Raw genomic sequence first — 17038 nt, forward strand, 5'->3', positions numbered from 1 at the left:
ACCAAATGAGCCACCCAGGCACCCCTACTTTTATTTATCTTTACTATTTAACTACTCTGTGAAATGAGGCTATTTTATAGCTGAGCACCCTGAGGTTCAGGGACATTCATGACTTGCCCCAAGTCCTCCAGTTCATACGTGATTAACCAGGATTTGAACTAAGGGTGTCTGATTCAAAACCCTACACCCTGTCGTGTTGCCTTTGCTAGTACATGCCTTCCCTGTCTTAGGAGATTGCTTGCCGCAGCTGATGACCAAAATTCAGAACTTCTCTCTGTACATCTAACATTGCACTGTTGTGTTTGCAACCTGTTGCCTCTTGTTCTGTCGCCTCTCCTTTCACATGTCTTCTCCCTTTCTCTGTTGTGACTAGTGTGCTTCCTCAGTGACTTTTGTGCCCTTGGGTCTCCATCTGGGTTCCCCTTGACTTCCATTTTTCTGGCGCTGTCTTGTCCGCTTTCTCTAGATTCCTCATGTCCTTGAGTTAACAGGATTTATTTGAGTGCAACATGGAGACTAGAAGGCATTCCCATCATAAACAAAAGAAGAAATACAAACAGCCACCACTGAGTAAAATATTCAAGTCTGCTATTAGTCAAAGGAGTACCCATGAAAACAGCAATGACAAAGTAAGCCAGAAGAATAAGTGAATAGGGGCCCCGTGAAGGCAAGAGGCACTGCGATTTGCACTCATTCCCGGACGGTGGGAGGATGGTTGCCACTTTTGGGGAAAGCGTTTTGGGAATCGGTGTCCCAAGACTTGAAAGTGTTGGTCGATGAGCACAATTCTGGAACATTCTAAGAGGAGCATCCCTTACACCCATCTAGCTCTCTATGCCAAGGAAATAATCAAAGATGAAATAAAAAAGTAATGTCCAGCCCAGTGTCAATAGCAGAACATTGGCTAAATAAATAAATTATGACATATCTAAAAGGTGTTATATTACAGAGTCATTAAAAAATAATATTTTAGGCACGCCTGAGTGGCTCAGTTGCATAAGCCTTCGACTGTTGATTTTGGCTCAGATCATGATCTCACGGTTTGTGAGATTGAGCCCTGCATCGGGCTCTGTGCTGACAGCTGGGAGCCTGCTTGGGATTCTCTCTCTCCTCTCTCTCTGCCCCTCCCCTGCTCACATGTGTGCACTCTCTCTTTCTCTTTTCTCGCAAAAGGCATAAATAAACTTAACAGTAATAATAATATTTTAATGAATCTTCTCCATTATGGAAATTGGCCATCATATAAGGCAAAGTGAAAAAAATCTCTATGCAAAACTGTATCTATTCCTGTCTTCTAGTTCTGTAAAAGAGTGTATAATTGGCATCACCTATTCTTTCAACAAATATTTCTTAGGTGTCTTCTATGTGTAAGTACTATGCTAAGTAGAAGGTATGCATATAAGCCAACAAACACCCAGAAGATTCAGCTATTGAACAATTGCACAAAAATAAATAATTACCAATCCAGCGATTGCAAGGACAGAAAATTAAACAGTATCTCCCAGAGAGCTTAACTCTGGACCAAATTTAGACTGGGAGACCGAGGGGTGTGTTCTCTGGGCAAGTGTTTTTGAAGCAGAGCTCTGAAGAGGTAGCCAGGTGGGGGGAAGCCATTGCCAACAGAGGGAACCATGCCTGCCACAGCCCTGAGGTGGTGCCATCCGGAGGCCCATGACTCTGGAGCAGATGAGTGGGAGGCTGCACCCCGAGGTCTGGATTGCACCCTGAGTGCAATGGAATAGGTGCCACGGAAGGCTTTAGGGCAGGCGTTCAGTGCAATCCAGTGAACACTTCTGGAAGATCGCAGTGATTTCAGGTGCAGAATGGATGGTGTGGCTCTGTGAGAACAGTGAGGAGTAGATGAAAAGGCCACATCTGAGGGTCCATCAGCAGCTCCTGTCAGCCCAGTCTGGCACCCTACCCAGACGCTAGGTAAGCCAGGCTCTCCTCTGAAGAGATCTTAAGGCTCAGATTCCCACAGACCAGTGGGAAAGGTCATTTCCCACTTCTACCTTCCGCTCCTCTTCGAGCTTCATCCATCCCTCTATACAACTCATCTTTGAATGCCAGAAGAAATGGGGTCCCCCACCTCCCCCCATTTTAAAGTCACGTGTTGGCTTTGTCCAAATGAAGCCTGGTCTCAAATTCTAAGACTGTTTCCAAGAACTGGGGATTCAAAGAATACAAGGAAGTGTTAGTGGTTACCCTGAAATAGTTTGTGAGTATCTGCAAATGCATGGGAAAAGTTCTCCACAACTCGATTTCATGCTAATTCCAAGTGATTCCTTGTAGAGCTCTGTGAAGACCGGTGGCAACTTTCTGAGCATCTGTCTTGCATTTGCCTAACAAGTTAATTAACACTTTTTGTCACTCTGGCAGCTTTGAAGCAGAGGTGAGGGGGAGGGGGGATGCGACAGCCAGTGCTGCCTCGGGTTAACCCTGCGTTCCCCCTACACAGGAAGAAGGCAGCTGAGTGTAGCATTGTCAAGGCAGAGGTCTCCGCACTGACCTCTCTGATTCTTTCTGCAGCTGGGGCACCCAGGGCGACTTCTCGACAACTCATGCACTGCCCGCTGTGAAGGTGAAGCTGTTCACAGAGAGCACAGGGGTCCTGGCCTTGGAGGACAAGGAGCTCGGACGGGTAAGCGCTCCCCATCACACGTTGCTCCAGAGAGCCGTGTCCCCCGTCACATGGGATAGCACTGCCAAGTCCTGAAAAGTTTGGTTTCAGGTTTGAGTCCCGGGCCCTACTCTCCATTGGTTTTGTGATCCTGGGCCAGTCCCTCAACCTCTCGGAGCCTCAGTTTCCCCTCTTTAAATCTGGGCTACCAGGAGGGCACATTGTAGAAGACAGAGCAGGGGTTCTCAACACCCTCAGACCCAGACACCATTAGAGCAGAGATTTGTAATGTCCCTTCTGTCTTGAAGTGAAATTTTCAGACTATTTATTTATTTACTTTTAATTTTTTCTCTTTTTTAGTCTGTCTTTATTTTTGAGAGAGAGTGAGACAGAGTGCAAGTGGGGGAGGAACAGAGACAGAGGAAGACACAGAATCCAAAGCGGGATCCAGGCTCTGAGCTGTCAGCACAGAGCCGACATGGGGCTTGAACTCACCAGCCGTGAGATCATGACCTGAGCTGAAGTCAGATGCTCAACGGACTGAGCCACCCAGGCGCCCCTCAGACAATTTAACAATCTAACCACCTGACAATTTAAAAATCAATACAGTGACATAATATAATATAAAAGAGAAATAAAAGGGAATTAATAATAAAATAACTTCAGGGTGCCTGGCTGGCTCAGCTGGTAGAGCATGTGACTCTTGATCTCAGGGTTGTAAGTTCGAACCCCACATGGGGTGTAGAGATTATTTAAAATAATATCTTAAAAATAATAATAATAAAATAATTTCAAAAATGTAGCAATTCAGGCACCATTGCACTAGAAGACCTACAGAAGGAATGCTTTCCTTGTTCCCATATGGAGAATCACTAGGCAGGTGACAGTCACAAAATCCGCTGTGGAGGGTGGAAGCTGAACAACTTACATATCAGTGAACTGATTTCCTGAAACCATCAACCAAGGAAACAAAGTTTCCTCGGTTTCCCTGGAAAAGTGCCAAAATTACTTTGAGTGTGTATTGTTCCAAATTACAGAAATTCAACTGAGTAAAGATTAAAGTTCTCATTGGTAATGATTCGTGGATAAGGCAGCATTCCATCCCGTCTGCAAGTAGAGGGGGCTCCAAAGAGATGTGCCAATGGGGCAAGAAAATTATTAGCAAAAGAAAAGGATTGTTTTTGACAAGGTGGCTTTCCTTCAGGGTGAAAGTGAGGGGTCTTATCTCGCAAATTACCCCATCTTTCTTTGCAGGAGGATGGAGAGGGCAGACGCATGGGTGCTGATTGGAAAATTCCTGACTGACATGTTAGGCCTACATTTCTGGGGGAGGTTGGAACTGCAGGTAGATTACGTACTGAGCACCGGTTTGGGAATAAGGTCTAAGTGACACCACTTTGGGCCTCTGGTTTTCTTTTTAACAATATGTAAACAAAAGATTTAAGATCTGGACTCAATTAATTATAGACAGGCTTTTCCACCTCCATTCGTTCCAGTGGGAATATTTAGAAGTTAGGCGAGATTCACGACAATTCCTCCCTGGGGAGGAATGTCTCATTGATCGTATGGCATGTCGAATCCCCAGGCCCCGCCCATTCAATACCAACAGAGCCCAGCACCGTTTTGTCAACCAAAAACGTCCCCCAAATTTCTGAAACATCCCAAAGGGTGGCACCAATCCCTTTGAGCACCCCTGAGATAATAGAGACATTTCTTCTTACTTCTCAGTTATTGACTCTACACCAAACAGCCTGTATTTTCAGGACGTAAGTTAGATTTGCTAGCTTAAAATGCTTCCATTACCCCATACTGCTTATACTAAAAATCTGAACTCTGTAGTATAGCCTACAAGGATTCATGTGATCGGGCTTCTGCCTACTTCCTCGGCCTCAGTTGTGACTACATTTCCCCTTATCCACTATGTCCCAGCTTCATTGGCCAAATTTCAGTCTGCTATATAAACCATTCTTCCCTGCATCAGAGGGCTTTCTCCCTGAGTGGAACGCTCTCCCCACTGTCCACAGCTCTTCAAAAGGCTGCCTCCTTCCTTGCATCAATGCCTTCTCCTCCTAAGAGACTTTTCCTGACTGCCCATCTTCCTTCATTCACTGCCTCAGCCCTCTCTCTACTAAACTTCTCGCCAAGGAGAGAAAGAGAGAAGAATTTACAGAAATGTTGGCTTCTGTCTCCCCTACTGGATGATGAAAACCCCGTGGGCATAGAAGCCTAAACTATTTTGTTCACTACCCTATATACCCAGAGGCCAGCACAGAGACTCTCAGTACATTTCATTTCGTACTGGTTGATTATATAATCCCTTCTGAAAATTGTATGACTTCAGCTAAAACTTTCAACCTCTCTAACCCTCTGATGTGTCATCTATGGAAAAATGAGAGAACACCTCGAGACCAGCGCACAGGCACACACTTCTAACAACGCCAGCAAGAATACATTAAGTGTGCTTTCTTTTTTCTTCCTTTTTTGCCCGCTTCCTTAATCTGGCTTTCATCTATACAGCTGACCTGGAATCATATTACTAGGATTTAGACCAGAATATTAGTATTCAGAGAGACAAGTCCAGGAATGCTCAACTTGAGTCCACAGAAGGTTCCCTGGAATCCAGGAACCCCATGAAATTGTTTGCAAATGTTGAGGTAGCGAGGGGGCATATGTACATTTTTCTGGACTTGCCAGTCCAAAGCATTCACCAATTTCTCAAAGCTGTTTCCACTCAGAAAAGTTAAACCCACTGGGCTAGTCAAACCTTTTGTTTTATAGAAGAGAAAACAGATTCCCACAGAAGGCAGGAAGCTTCCCTAGACCCACCCAGTTGGTTGGTTCCCATGCCCTGTACATTTGCCAGTGGCCAGGGCACTGCCCCGAGGCTCTGCGGTCTCTCACCGATGCTGTATAATAACCCTGATGAGTTATTACTCATCTTGTACGGATGAGTCCGCTGGGGCCCAGAGGAGGTAAGTAACTTGCCAGGAATGATGTTGACTCATCTCCAGGACCATTCCCACTGTATCACATTTGTCCCTGTGCAGAAATAAAATCCTGGGCTCTGCTGCTGTGACGAATGCCACGAGCTTGCCACAACCCTGTAGTTATTCATTTCTTAAGAACTCATTCTCTTCTCCAGCCCCATAGATGTTCCCCTAGATATGAATTGACTCTTCCTACCGGAGACACTTTCTAACAGTTGCCGTGGAACTGGCCTGCCAGGTCCATGTGCCAGCTGGGGCGCCCTCCTCTGGAAGCACCTCCACAGGCTGCAGCTGGTGATGACTGCTTTCTTTTTTTAAGTGAAGCAATTCCTTGTACCCCTGGGGGAGTGTTTCTATGCTCTAATTGCTCCCAAGCTTAGCAGGACACAGCCACATCTGAAATCCCAGTGCTACATTCATTGATTCAACAACATTTAGTTTGTGCCGTATTCATTATGTTTTACTTTCATCGACCTTTTTAATTGAAAAAAAAATTCATGCATTGTAAAAAAGAAGTTCATGGATAATAGTGACAATGAGTGATTGTTCCCACCTTGCCCTAGTATCTTCTCCAGGGAAAAGCCTTGTTTTCAATTTATTGTGTATTCTTCCCCTAGTGTTCTATGCCTGTATAAGCATAGCATATACAAGCATATGTGTACATATCCCTCTAAAAAAGAAAGAACGAATGAATGAACAGCAGGAAATTACTGTATACATACTGTTTCGTACTTTGCTTGAAATATCAGTGTATTTAGAGATTAGTTCACGTCAGCCCATACTGACTTGCTTCCTGTTTCATAGCTGTGTAATATTCCAGGTATAGATGTATCATAACATACTCAGATTATTTCCAGTCTTTGGCTGTATAAGCAATGCTTCCGTGAATAACCTTGAATTTATTTCTTTGCGCATATGTGTGTATATGCGTAGGATGGTTTCTCAGAAAATATTTTGCTGAATGAAATCTGAATTTTGACAGATTCTACCAAATTGTCCCTTAAAGAGTATACGCCAATTGATATGTCCACAAAAGGCAAAAGTGAGGGTTTCTCTACACCCTTGCCAACCCTGTAATATTACCAAACTTCCATTCACTGGCTATGATTGTGAGCCCATGGTGTCCCATCATTTGTGGCATGCAGAGAGCAAACAGGACTAATGACAGGCAAAAATCTTTAACTTCAAAAGAACATAAGGGATATAGATCTAAAAAAACAGAAATTATAGGGGCGCCTGGGTGGCTCAGTCGGTTGAGCATCTGACTTCGACTCAGGTCATGATCTCACGGTTCATGAGTTCGAGCCCCGCGTTGGGCTCTGTGCTGACAGCTCGGAGCCTGGAGCCTGCTTCAGATTCTGTGTCTTCCTCTCTCTCTCTGCCCCTTCTCCACTCATGATCTCTCTCTCTCTCTCTCTCTCTCTCTCAAAAATAAATAAACATTAAAAAAAACCAAACAAACCAGAAATTATACTGCAATGTGGTAAGTGCTCTGCTAGAGAAAGAACACCTGGGAAGTGCATAGCTAGGGGACACAATCCAGTCTGAGGGTCAGGGATGCCTTCCTGGGGTCAGGTCAAGTGGATACGGAGGTAGGGAAGGATGTACAGGCTGAAGCTTGGAGAGGATCAGCCAGGAAAAGGCTCAGGGTTAAAACAGCCCCCCCACCCCCACCAAGGACCTGCCTGTGCGGCCAGGTAACTAAGAGAAGCTGGGGCTGGCCGGCATGCTGCTTACTGCGCAGAGTGGGTTGTGTTCCCACATCGGCATCACCACATCAAAGCACAGCACACATGGGCCTCGGCTGAGATGACAAAGTGCTTGATTAGCAGCCTGGAATGTCCATATGAGGTGTCTGGACTGCTCAGGGCTCACGTGCACCCAGGAGGACCCTAATAATTCAGCAGGGCTGACACATACAAAGGAGACGTCGACCCGTCGGGCACATGGTGGGGTGGGGGTGAAGATGGAGAAGAACAGCAGTGACCTCACCTCTCCATCCACCCTGGAGAGGAAGTCTCCCCGGGGAGCCACCACACGGAGGAAGTCTTTGTGGAGCGGCCAGTAATGAGCTGTGGTCATTCGTGTCGGCGAATGGACGCCATATTGCCGGTGGGAAACACGCCCAGAATCCATATGGTGGAAGTCCTGTTAACGAGCTCCGGGCGCCCAGAGCGAGGCTCCTGCTTTGATTTTGCCAAGTGGGCAGGAGCAGAAGGAGGCTCGGGGGCTTGCCTGCTGCTGTTCTGGCCCTGGCTGGGCTTTCTCTTCCCAGCCCCTCCCCCTCCTTGCTTCCCAGCACATCACCCCCTTCACCTCTCAGGCCAGACTGGCTCAGGAGAGAGGGTCAGCTTCCCTAGGAAGGGCGGCACCTCCCTCCATCTCCCAAATGCTGGGGTCCCCGGAAACGGAACAGGATATGGAGTGACCTATAGGGACAGGCGTTCTCTTGAAGGGAGGGAGAGGTGCACCCCCACCCCCACCCCCACCCCCAGTGGCACCTTGACGTACTTGCCTTCAGCATCCTACAACAGATTATACTCTTCTGGCACCAGTTACATGAATTTATACATTTTATGATACAATTTTAACTAAAGCAACCCTCACAAAATGAACAAATGGTCTAAAAAAGATTACTACAAAGTGTTATAATCTTTTTTTTTAATTTTTTTTAACGTTTATTTATTTTTTGAGACAGAGCATGAACAGGGGAGGGGCAGAGAGAGAGGGAGACACAGAATCCGAAGCAGGCTCCAGGCTCTGAGCGGTCAGCACAGAGCCCGACGCGGGGCTCAAACTCACAAAACATGAGATCATAACCTGAGCCGAAGTCGGACGCTGAACCGACTGAGCCACCCGGGCGCCCCAAAAAGTGCTATAATCTTAAGATACTACTATTGCAAGACTGGCAAAAAAAAACACAAAAAAAATGGTGGAGCTGACATTGCCTTACTGAGCAGGACCTCTGTCACCCACATCATGAGATAAAGTCATTGCCAGTGAAATCAGATAAGATCAGGTGTCAGGCAAGATGTTCTGAAATTATTTACAAGACTACTTGAACTGCTTGGGGCGCCGGGGTGGGTCAGTCATTTGTGCGTCTGACTCTTGGTTTCAGCTCAGGTCGAGATCTCAGGGTGGTGAGATCGAGCCCCATGTCAGGCTCTGTGCTGACAGCACAGAGCCTGCCTGGGATTCTCTGTCTCCTTTCTCTGCCCCTCCCCTGCTCATGCTCACTCTTTCTCTTTCTCCCTCTCTCCCTCCCTCTCTCTCTCTCTAAAAATAAATAAATAAATTAAAAAAAACAAAAGACTACGTGAACTACAGACTTACATCTAGTATCATTAACAATGAGCCTTGCCCTAAATATATATGATACCTTAAAATATAGCTAATAATAGTTCCAAGCCACCACAATTAGCAAGACATGTAAAAATACAGTTTTGGGGACACCTGGGTGGCTCAGTCGGTGGAGCATCTGATTCTTGATTTCGGCTCGGGTCTTGATCTCACGGTTTTGTGAGTTCCAGCCCCACATTGGGCTCTGTGCATTGACCACACAGAGCCTGCTTGGGATTCCGTCTCTCCCCCTCTCTCTTTGCCCCTCCCCACTCATGCTATTTCTTTCTCAAAATAAACTTAAGGAAAAAAAAAATATATATATATATAGTTTTTATCCGTAGCTCATTTTTAAGACTTCTATATTTGTGTGTATTTTATGATATATGTAATAAGCTAATATATTAATACAAAGTAAATGTATATAATGTAAACATAAAATATAAATATAATGATATCTAGTTATATAACTTACATAGATATATAATGATATTTTATATATTTATATATTGATGGTGATATATTTTTATATTGGTCGCAACATATTTACAGGTATTGGGCTATTTGCTCAGTATATTTTATGGGCACAAGGCATGGTCAGAAAAACTTGAGCAGCGTCTGGTCTGAAAAATCAGGCCTGGTATTTCCATCATGTCATACATAAGACATTGGGAAAACTCAAATTCTGTGTTTAGCAAAAATGGATGAATTTTCTTTCATCAGAGTCAGGGAATTTAATGGGGGAAGGGGGGTGTGGGGAGGGGTCAGGCCCGGAGGGAGAAAGGGTGAAAATTCAGCACCAACGAGGCCTATCAGAGCGGGCCGATTCTGCTTTTCCGCCGCACTGACTCGCTCTGCCCCGAGCTCCTGTTGTGCCGCCTCACGGGAAGCCATATGCTCCCACCCTCTACATTACAACCTGGCGCATGAGGGCAGTGAGGCTGGCAGCCTCTGGAAGGCCGCAGGGTCCGCCTCCGAGCCTCCGAACCCCTCCCCTCCCCCTGCAGAGGTGAAAGAAGCCCAGGAGAGAGGTGGCCTCCCCCTGCACCCAGAGAAAGGAGATGCTTTGAAAACAGAGCCAGAGCAGCATGCAACAAATCGGGGCCCACGGCCACCACAAAAGCACATCTTAGCAGGCCCAGCTTTTGTCGTGCCTGCATTTAGTTCCTGTTCCCTCAGTCCAGGGGATTTTCCAGATATTCCACTCTTGCCCCTGTGCGTGTTCTTCAGACCTCACGTGGCTCCTGAGAACTCCGGTCACAAAATGAAGAGGCAGATGTCCCGAGTTATCTGCTCCTTGCCTCCCTTGCAGCCTCCGAGACAGAACCTCACATTGGAGCCCCATCTCGGCAGCACAGGGTCAAAAAGACGCTTCCTGAGAGCCCATCCTTCCTGCTGTGTGGGCTTCCTTTCAAACCCGGACAGATTTCGGTGTTTGTTACCTGAGGAGATGCCCCATGCGTGTGACCGTCTATGTAAATGCCTGACTGTCAGCCAGATCCCTCCCTTCCCTAGGCCTCTCATTTCTCATCCATCCCATAAAGTCCCTTCCGCATTCCCCATGGCCTTTGAGAGATTTCCTCCTCCTGAGACAGGGAAAGGAATCCTGAGGAGTGAAAAATGAGCGGACAAGAGGTGCTCTACTGTGTAATCTCTCACGTCTTTCTTTCATACATCCGCCTTCTTATATGGATGATGACCCTGAGTCTCTGTCCTGGGTTGCTTTGGGACTTCGGAATTTCAGAAAGATGCACAAGCAGAGTGACCGAAATCATGATCATTACTTTTCCTGAATTAGCCAGGGAGAGAGAGGAGAGCAAGAGAACACCATTTCTGCCCTCTGGCTGGTCTCTGCTTGGCACGAGGCAGCCACGGTTGGTAGATGAAGCCTTGAATTGCAGTCCCGTGGCCAAGCCTCTGTTTCATTTAAACGCCTCCTTGGGAGCTGGGCAAGATGCGCAGCTTCTCAGCAGCAGAGTTTCTCGTTGAAAACAACACGCCTGTAACAGTGTCTCCGCTTTCTGGCTAAGATGGATGTCCTTTTCGCCTACAGGTTATTCTCCACCCTACCCCAAACAGCCCCAAACAGTCAGAGTGGCACAAAATGACAGTCTCCAAAAACTGCCCCGATCAAGACCTCAAAATCAAACTTGCTGTCCGAATGGATAAGCCTCAAAACATGAAGCATTCTGGGTAAGTGTTTCTTCTCCAAGTGGTAGTTTGGGAGAGGTTTTTATCCGTTTCTTAAAAATTTTAAAAAGAAAAGCTGATCTTCAGAGAACTGCATGGAAGGAAATATAAAGGATTCATGAGAGATTCTTGGTTTTTATATTTACTATAAACTTCACTTTTTATAAAACTTTTATAAATCTTCTTGATTTTTATATTTACTACAAACCTCAATTTTTATGATTACTGGATGTGCATTTGTGCTGCCAAAATAGATTGATTTCCTTCTTTTTTTCTAATAGGATTTCCAGTGCGATTCGAGCATGCTAAGTGATTCTGGTTTAGGAGGTTTCATTGGCTTTGTGTTCCTTTCAGTGGCATCTAGATCTTTCAGACTCTATGATTCACTCTCTCTCACCTTCTTGAACAACCACGTCCAAGAGACTTTCAAACAATTAACGTTAAATCAGTGTTAGAGTGTAGTGTTCAGCAAAGTCTTTTAAAAAAATGACCAAAACATAGGAAATATAGGATCATTTTCAGTTCTTAAGGTTGAGAGGCATGAGCAGTTATTTCAAGTAGCATAAAAAGAATAAACGAAATAAGTTTCATTTCACAGATCAAACCAATGATTTGTACAGGAAATCTTCATTGACAACTGGGTAATGCCATGGTTTATTCAATTAAACTGCTTGGACACCACTCTCTCAGTAAATGCGAGCACTTAGAAAGGAGTTGGGCCATATCACTGAAGAGGGGAATGTCTAACCAACAGAAGGGAATGGATTGTTTTTCAATTATTCTGCGGGTACTGTTTGCCACCGGCTATCATTCTGCTTAGCTCCTCTAGAAACATCTCATTAAATCTCTTTGGGGTGTATGCATTCATGAGATGGTTTAAAGTCATAAAATGGGGGCGCCTGGTTGGCGCAGTCGGTTAAGCGTCCGACTTCAGCCAGGTCACGATCTCGCGGTCCGTGAGTTCGAGCCCCGCGTCAGGCTCTGGGCTGATGGCTCGGAGCCTGGAGCCTGTTTCCGATTCTGTGTCTCCCTCTCTCTCTGCCCCTCCCCCGTTCATGCTCTGTCTCTCTCTGTCCCAAAAATAAATAAAAAACGTTGAAAAAGAAAATTAAAGTCATAAAATGGAAATGAAAACTGAGAATTGATTGTAATTCTAGAGGCTTAGTGCTCTACAGTGCTAGAGGTTTAGGGGCTACAAAAACCCAAACCCAGGGACTAGCCAGTGAGTAAGACACATTCAAATAGAAGCATTTAAAGAGGTCCAGGAGAGAGTGGTTAGGACAGGAAGTACACACCCCAGCACATGAGCAGACCACAGCAGCATGTGATCAGGAAGTAAAGAATGATGTTCTAGGGAGTTAGTGCCTTGGTATTCCAAGGAACATGGAAAGCTCAAGGTTTCAAGAAAAGATAGGTACCTCCCAGTCAGGGCACCAGAGGGAGTCAGGCATGGGGAACCCCAGAGAAAGAAAAGGTTTCCCAACAAGCTGGAGACCCTGTACTGCCCTTGAGCTCTGGCACGGATTTGAAGAATTTGGATAGCATTATCCTGATACCAGGCTGTTCCCAGAGCCTGAGATGGGATTTTGCCACAGCTGTTCTGCCTGTGGCCAGTGGACAGCTGTGGGAGAGTGAGCCAGACCCTTGCTACACATTTCGTCTTTTTTCCACCATCATGATAAAGGGCATCTAGCTTCTCCCCAGTTACGTTAGCATCTCATGAAGATGTGTCATGAAATGTTTGTGAAGTCGCCTTTTCCTCCTTCTGATCATACTCCTAGCATCTATTCCAAATGTTAAGTGGAATTTCTCCCCCTTGATGTAAACATCCCAGTTGCAAGACAGAGGGTCAGAGAATTCTGTTAGGTCTTTATAGCATACAGGAAAACATTCTTCATCTTTTGCAAAAATACTTGCTCATAAATGCTCAGTAACTATTTGCTAAAGGAACAGGAGCATGAGCAGGATAGAGTGAGCAAGGGAAAGAGAGAGAGAGAGAGAGAGAGAGAGAGAGAAATGAGGAGGGTAGGACAGACTGAAGAGAGACAGAACAAAAATATGATTGGATGTATGTCCTCAAAAGTTCAGTTTTAAAAAAAAAACTTCCTTATATGATCAGCAGCTCACCCCACCTAGTATGGAGTTTCACAAGCACTCCCTTATTTAATTCCCACAGCAAACTTTACATACCGAGTAATTTCCCCAGGGGACACACTCCCATCTCCCACATTCTCTTCATTTACACTGCTGGGAACTGAACTAACTGATTTGAATTCAGTAATTTTTTTTCTTTTGGTTCATTTGTAAAATTATTGAGACATTTCAAGCTATCTTGACCCTGCAGATGACAGAAGAAATATGTAACTCAACTTCTGACAGTTTCCACAGCTATTTCGTGTTTCTAGACTCCCATGTAAAAATTACCCATCTGCCAGGAAATATACTAGGAAAGCCTAAAGTAGCCCTGAAAAGTAGGCAATAGCTTTCTTAACAACACTGCCAGAGACCCATTGTGGCCTAAATCAGGAGTGGACAAAATTAGTTCCACAAGGGATGACCCAAGGAAATTTAAAAGAGTTTCTTATGGACTACAATTTTTTTTTTTCATTTAAACTTAAAAAAGCTTTCTCGAGCCCCATTGTGTAGGGAAGGAAAGAAATGTCAGAATAGTGTTACAGCTTAAAGAATGGTATGAAGGAATTTTCAAGAAGCATGGTTGAGGTTATAAATTTTATCTACTTTAATGTTTATTAAAACATAAAAGGAAAAATCAGAATTGCTGTAAATTAGTCCTTGTTGGTAGACTGGGACATTCAGAATAACTTTCCTTATTGAGCAGAAAAATGTTAGTGAGAAAGTCAACACTATTTTGGGGACTTAAGACCTGAGTATCTGGGCCTATTTGACAATAAGCAGCTCCTCAGAGAGTTATTTTTCATATTTTACATCCATATGGTGTTTTCAAGTTCAGCAAGTGCATTCACACGCATGTTCTCATTTCTTCCCTGAAACAGCCTCACAAGGACTATGTATCATTATCCTCCCATCTTAATAAATGGCCTCTCCCTTCACCCAGTCGCTCGGACCAAGAATCTTGGGGTCATCTTTGACATTTCTCTTTCACTTTCACCCCCTCATGTCATCCATCAGCAAATTCTATTCACTGTACCTTTGAGAGAAATCCAGAGTTCAGCCTCTCCTCACCACCACTATATCACCATTTGGATCCAAGCCTTGAACCCTTAACTCCCTCACTTGTGCCTTTACTGATTAAGCAGCCCCCCTACTGCTGTCCTTCCTTCCCTGTAGTCTGTCTCCCAACATGAAGCCGGAGTAATTTTTTTAACACACAAGTCAGATCCTGCCACTCAAATGCTGGAAAACCTCCAATGATTCCCCATCTCACAGTCAAAGCCAGTGTTGTTACCATGGCTACGAGGCCCTATCTGATAAAAACTCCACTACCTATATGACCTTGATCACGCTTCCAGCCACAGTGGCCTCCTTGCTCCTCCCCACCTCCACGTGCACCCCCACCTCAGGGCCCTTGGCCCCACCTTTCCCTTGGATGCCTTTTGCCTTGGATGCCTCTTCTCCCCCACCCAACTTTCCACCTGGTTCACCCTGATTTCTGCATGTCTGTGTGCCATGTCAGAATGCCTGGCCCACCTGTGTCTTCTCTCTTTCTTACTCTGCTTTATTTTCAGCAGAGCACTCATCATCAACTCACACATCACATATTTCTTTATTAGTTTGTCGTCTCTCTTCCCCATTAGACTCTGAGTTCCTTGTCATCAGGGACCTTTGTCTCCCTTGTTCAAAGTGGCTATTACAGGGCCTACCAGGTAGTAAAAGCCCAATAAATTAATCTAATTGTTGCATAAATGAGTAAGTGAATGAATGAATTCCCACTTTACATATATGGGAAACAGACGTGGGGGTGGTGAACAGTCTTGCCCAAGTGAGAGTAAGCATTGGAGCTGTGTCTAGAATTACATTATTCCTTCTGGTTCGACCTTAAATGGAGGACCCAAACTTGAATGAAATAGAGAGCTCCCCTGATTCCACTTTGGTTTCATTCAGTGAACTGCCGTGCCCCAACCCGGAGTAATTTACAGCAAATCTGATTTTCCTGTTATGCTTTAACAGAACTTGCAAGGGATACAGTTTATATGTCGCAGCCATGCTTCTTAAAATCCCCGTTCCTCTTCCATTTTCTTAGCTATGCTGTTGCTTTAGACGTCTTGTTCTTCCAACTATCACATTCCTCTCTCTTCCCTGTAAGTCTCCAAGACACTGCTCCGATTGGTGTAGACTCTCAAACAAGACTACCATGACTGACCTAATTGAATATTTCTAGGGTCCCATTTTATTTCCTTCGTTGGCTTACTTTCTGTAAATGCCGATTAAATCAAGTTAGCTGATAGTGTTGTTGAAATCCTCTAAATACTTCCTGATTTTCTATCAATTATTGAGAGAGAAGTATTGTAATCTGTGACTATAGTTGTGGATTTGTTTCCTCTTACAATTCTGTCCATGTTTGTCTCATTTATTTTGAAGCTCTAGTATGAGGCGCATAAACATTTAAGGTTGTTGTAACTTCTTGATTAATTGACCCCTTTATCATTATGAACTGTTCTTTATCCCTAGTAATATTCTTTGCCCTGAAATTTACTTTGTGTGACAGTAATACAGCACTCCCTCCAGCTTTTTAAAAGACTAATGTTAGCATGGTAAATCTTTTCCATCCTTTTATTTTTAATTTATGCCATTAGAGTCAAAATGCATTTCTTGTACGCAGCATGGATTTGACTCTAGCTTTTTGAAATCAAGCTGAAGATCTCTGCCTTTGAATTGGGATATTTAGCCCATTTGTATTTATTGTGATTATTGATATAGTTAGGTTTAAATTAAATTGCTGTTTGTTGGGACACCTGGGTGGCTCAGTTGGTAAAGTGTCTTACCTTGGCTCAGGTTATCATCTTGTGGTTCATGGGTTTGAGCCCACATTGGCTTCTGTGCCGACAGCTGGGAGCCTGGAGCCTGCTTCGGATTCTGTGTCTCCCTCTCTCTCTCCTCCTCCCCCACTCGTGTGTGCGCACACTCTCTCTCTCTCTGAAAAATAAACATACACTAAAAAAATTGCTATTTGTCATCTCGCTTTTTTTCTGTTTGTTCTCTCTGATCTTTGTTCCCTTTTCCTCTTTTTTTGTTTTTTCCTTTTTTTTTTTTCTTTGCCTTCTTTTGGACTAACTGAACATTTTTATGATTCTGTTTTATGTTCTTTGTTGTATTATTGTCTGTAAATGCCAATTAGGTCAATTACTTAGGATATAATCCTTGGCAGTAACCACTTACTAGCTGTAGGCAAGTTGCTTAACCTCTGTGGACCTCATTTTGCTCGGCATAAAGTCACGATAGTTTTGCCTCATAAGGTTGTGAAAAGTTAAATGAGTTACTACATGTAAAGTATTTAGAACAGGGTCTGATACGTGGTAAGGGCTACAGCTGTGGAACAGCTGGTGGTGGAGGTTATTGTTACCAGTGTTTGCTATCATTCATTTATGGTGCTTCTCCCCAGTCCATGCATCTTCCTGCTGGGCTGTGGCAAGAAGCCTCAGGCATCTGGAGTCTTTGCACCCTCCATGCTCTCACTCACTCTCCAAGGAAGGGAGAGATGCCTCCAGAAAGAATCTTGGTTTTGTCTTAATGTGACTTCTCTTCTTTTTTTTTTTTTTCAATTTTTTAACATTTATTTATTTTTGAGAGAGAGAGACAGAGAGACAGAGCACAAAGTGGGGAGGGGCGGAGAGAAGGAGACACAGAATCCGAAGCAGGCTTCAGGCTCCGAGCTGTCAGCCCAGACCCTGACGCGGGGCTCAGACTCACCAGCTGTAAGATC

The 17038-nt window shown here is 44.6% G+C and overlaps 1 protein-coding gene across 19 annotated transcripts in view; it reads left to right on the plus strand.

Moving 5' to 3' along the window:
* The window catches only part of CADPS (calcium dependent secretion activator), a 479125-nt gene that overhangs the window by 280828 nt on the left and 181259 nt on the right, over positions 1–17038 (plus strand). For all 19 annotated transcript variants that reach the window (XM_058726308.1, XM_058726310.1, XM_058726311.1 and 16 more), the window contains exons 7-8: positions 2530–2641; positions 11000–11139. In XM_058726308.1, the coding sequence (XP_058582291.1) occupies positions 2530–2641; positions 11000–11139 (252 nt within the window). The remainder of the gene's footprint in view (positions 1–2529; positions 2642–10999; positions 11140–17038) is intronic.

This window comes from Neofelis nebulosa, chromosome 4, assembly GCF_028018385.1.
Source record: "Neofelis nebulosa isolate mNeoNeb1 chromosome 4, mNeoNeb1.pri, whole genome shotgun sequence".
Classification (NCBI taxonomy): domain Eukaryota; kingdom Metazoa; phylum Chordata; class Mammalia; order Carnivora; family Felidae; genus Neofelis; species Neofelis nebulosa.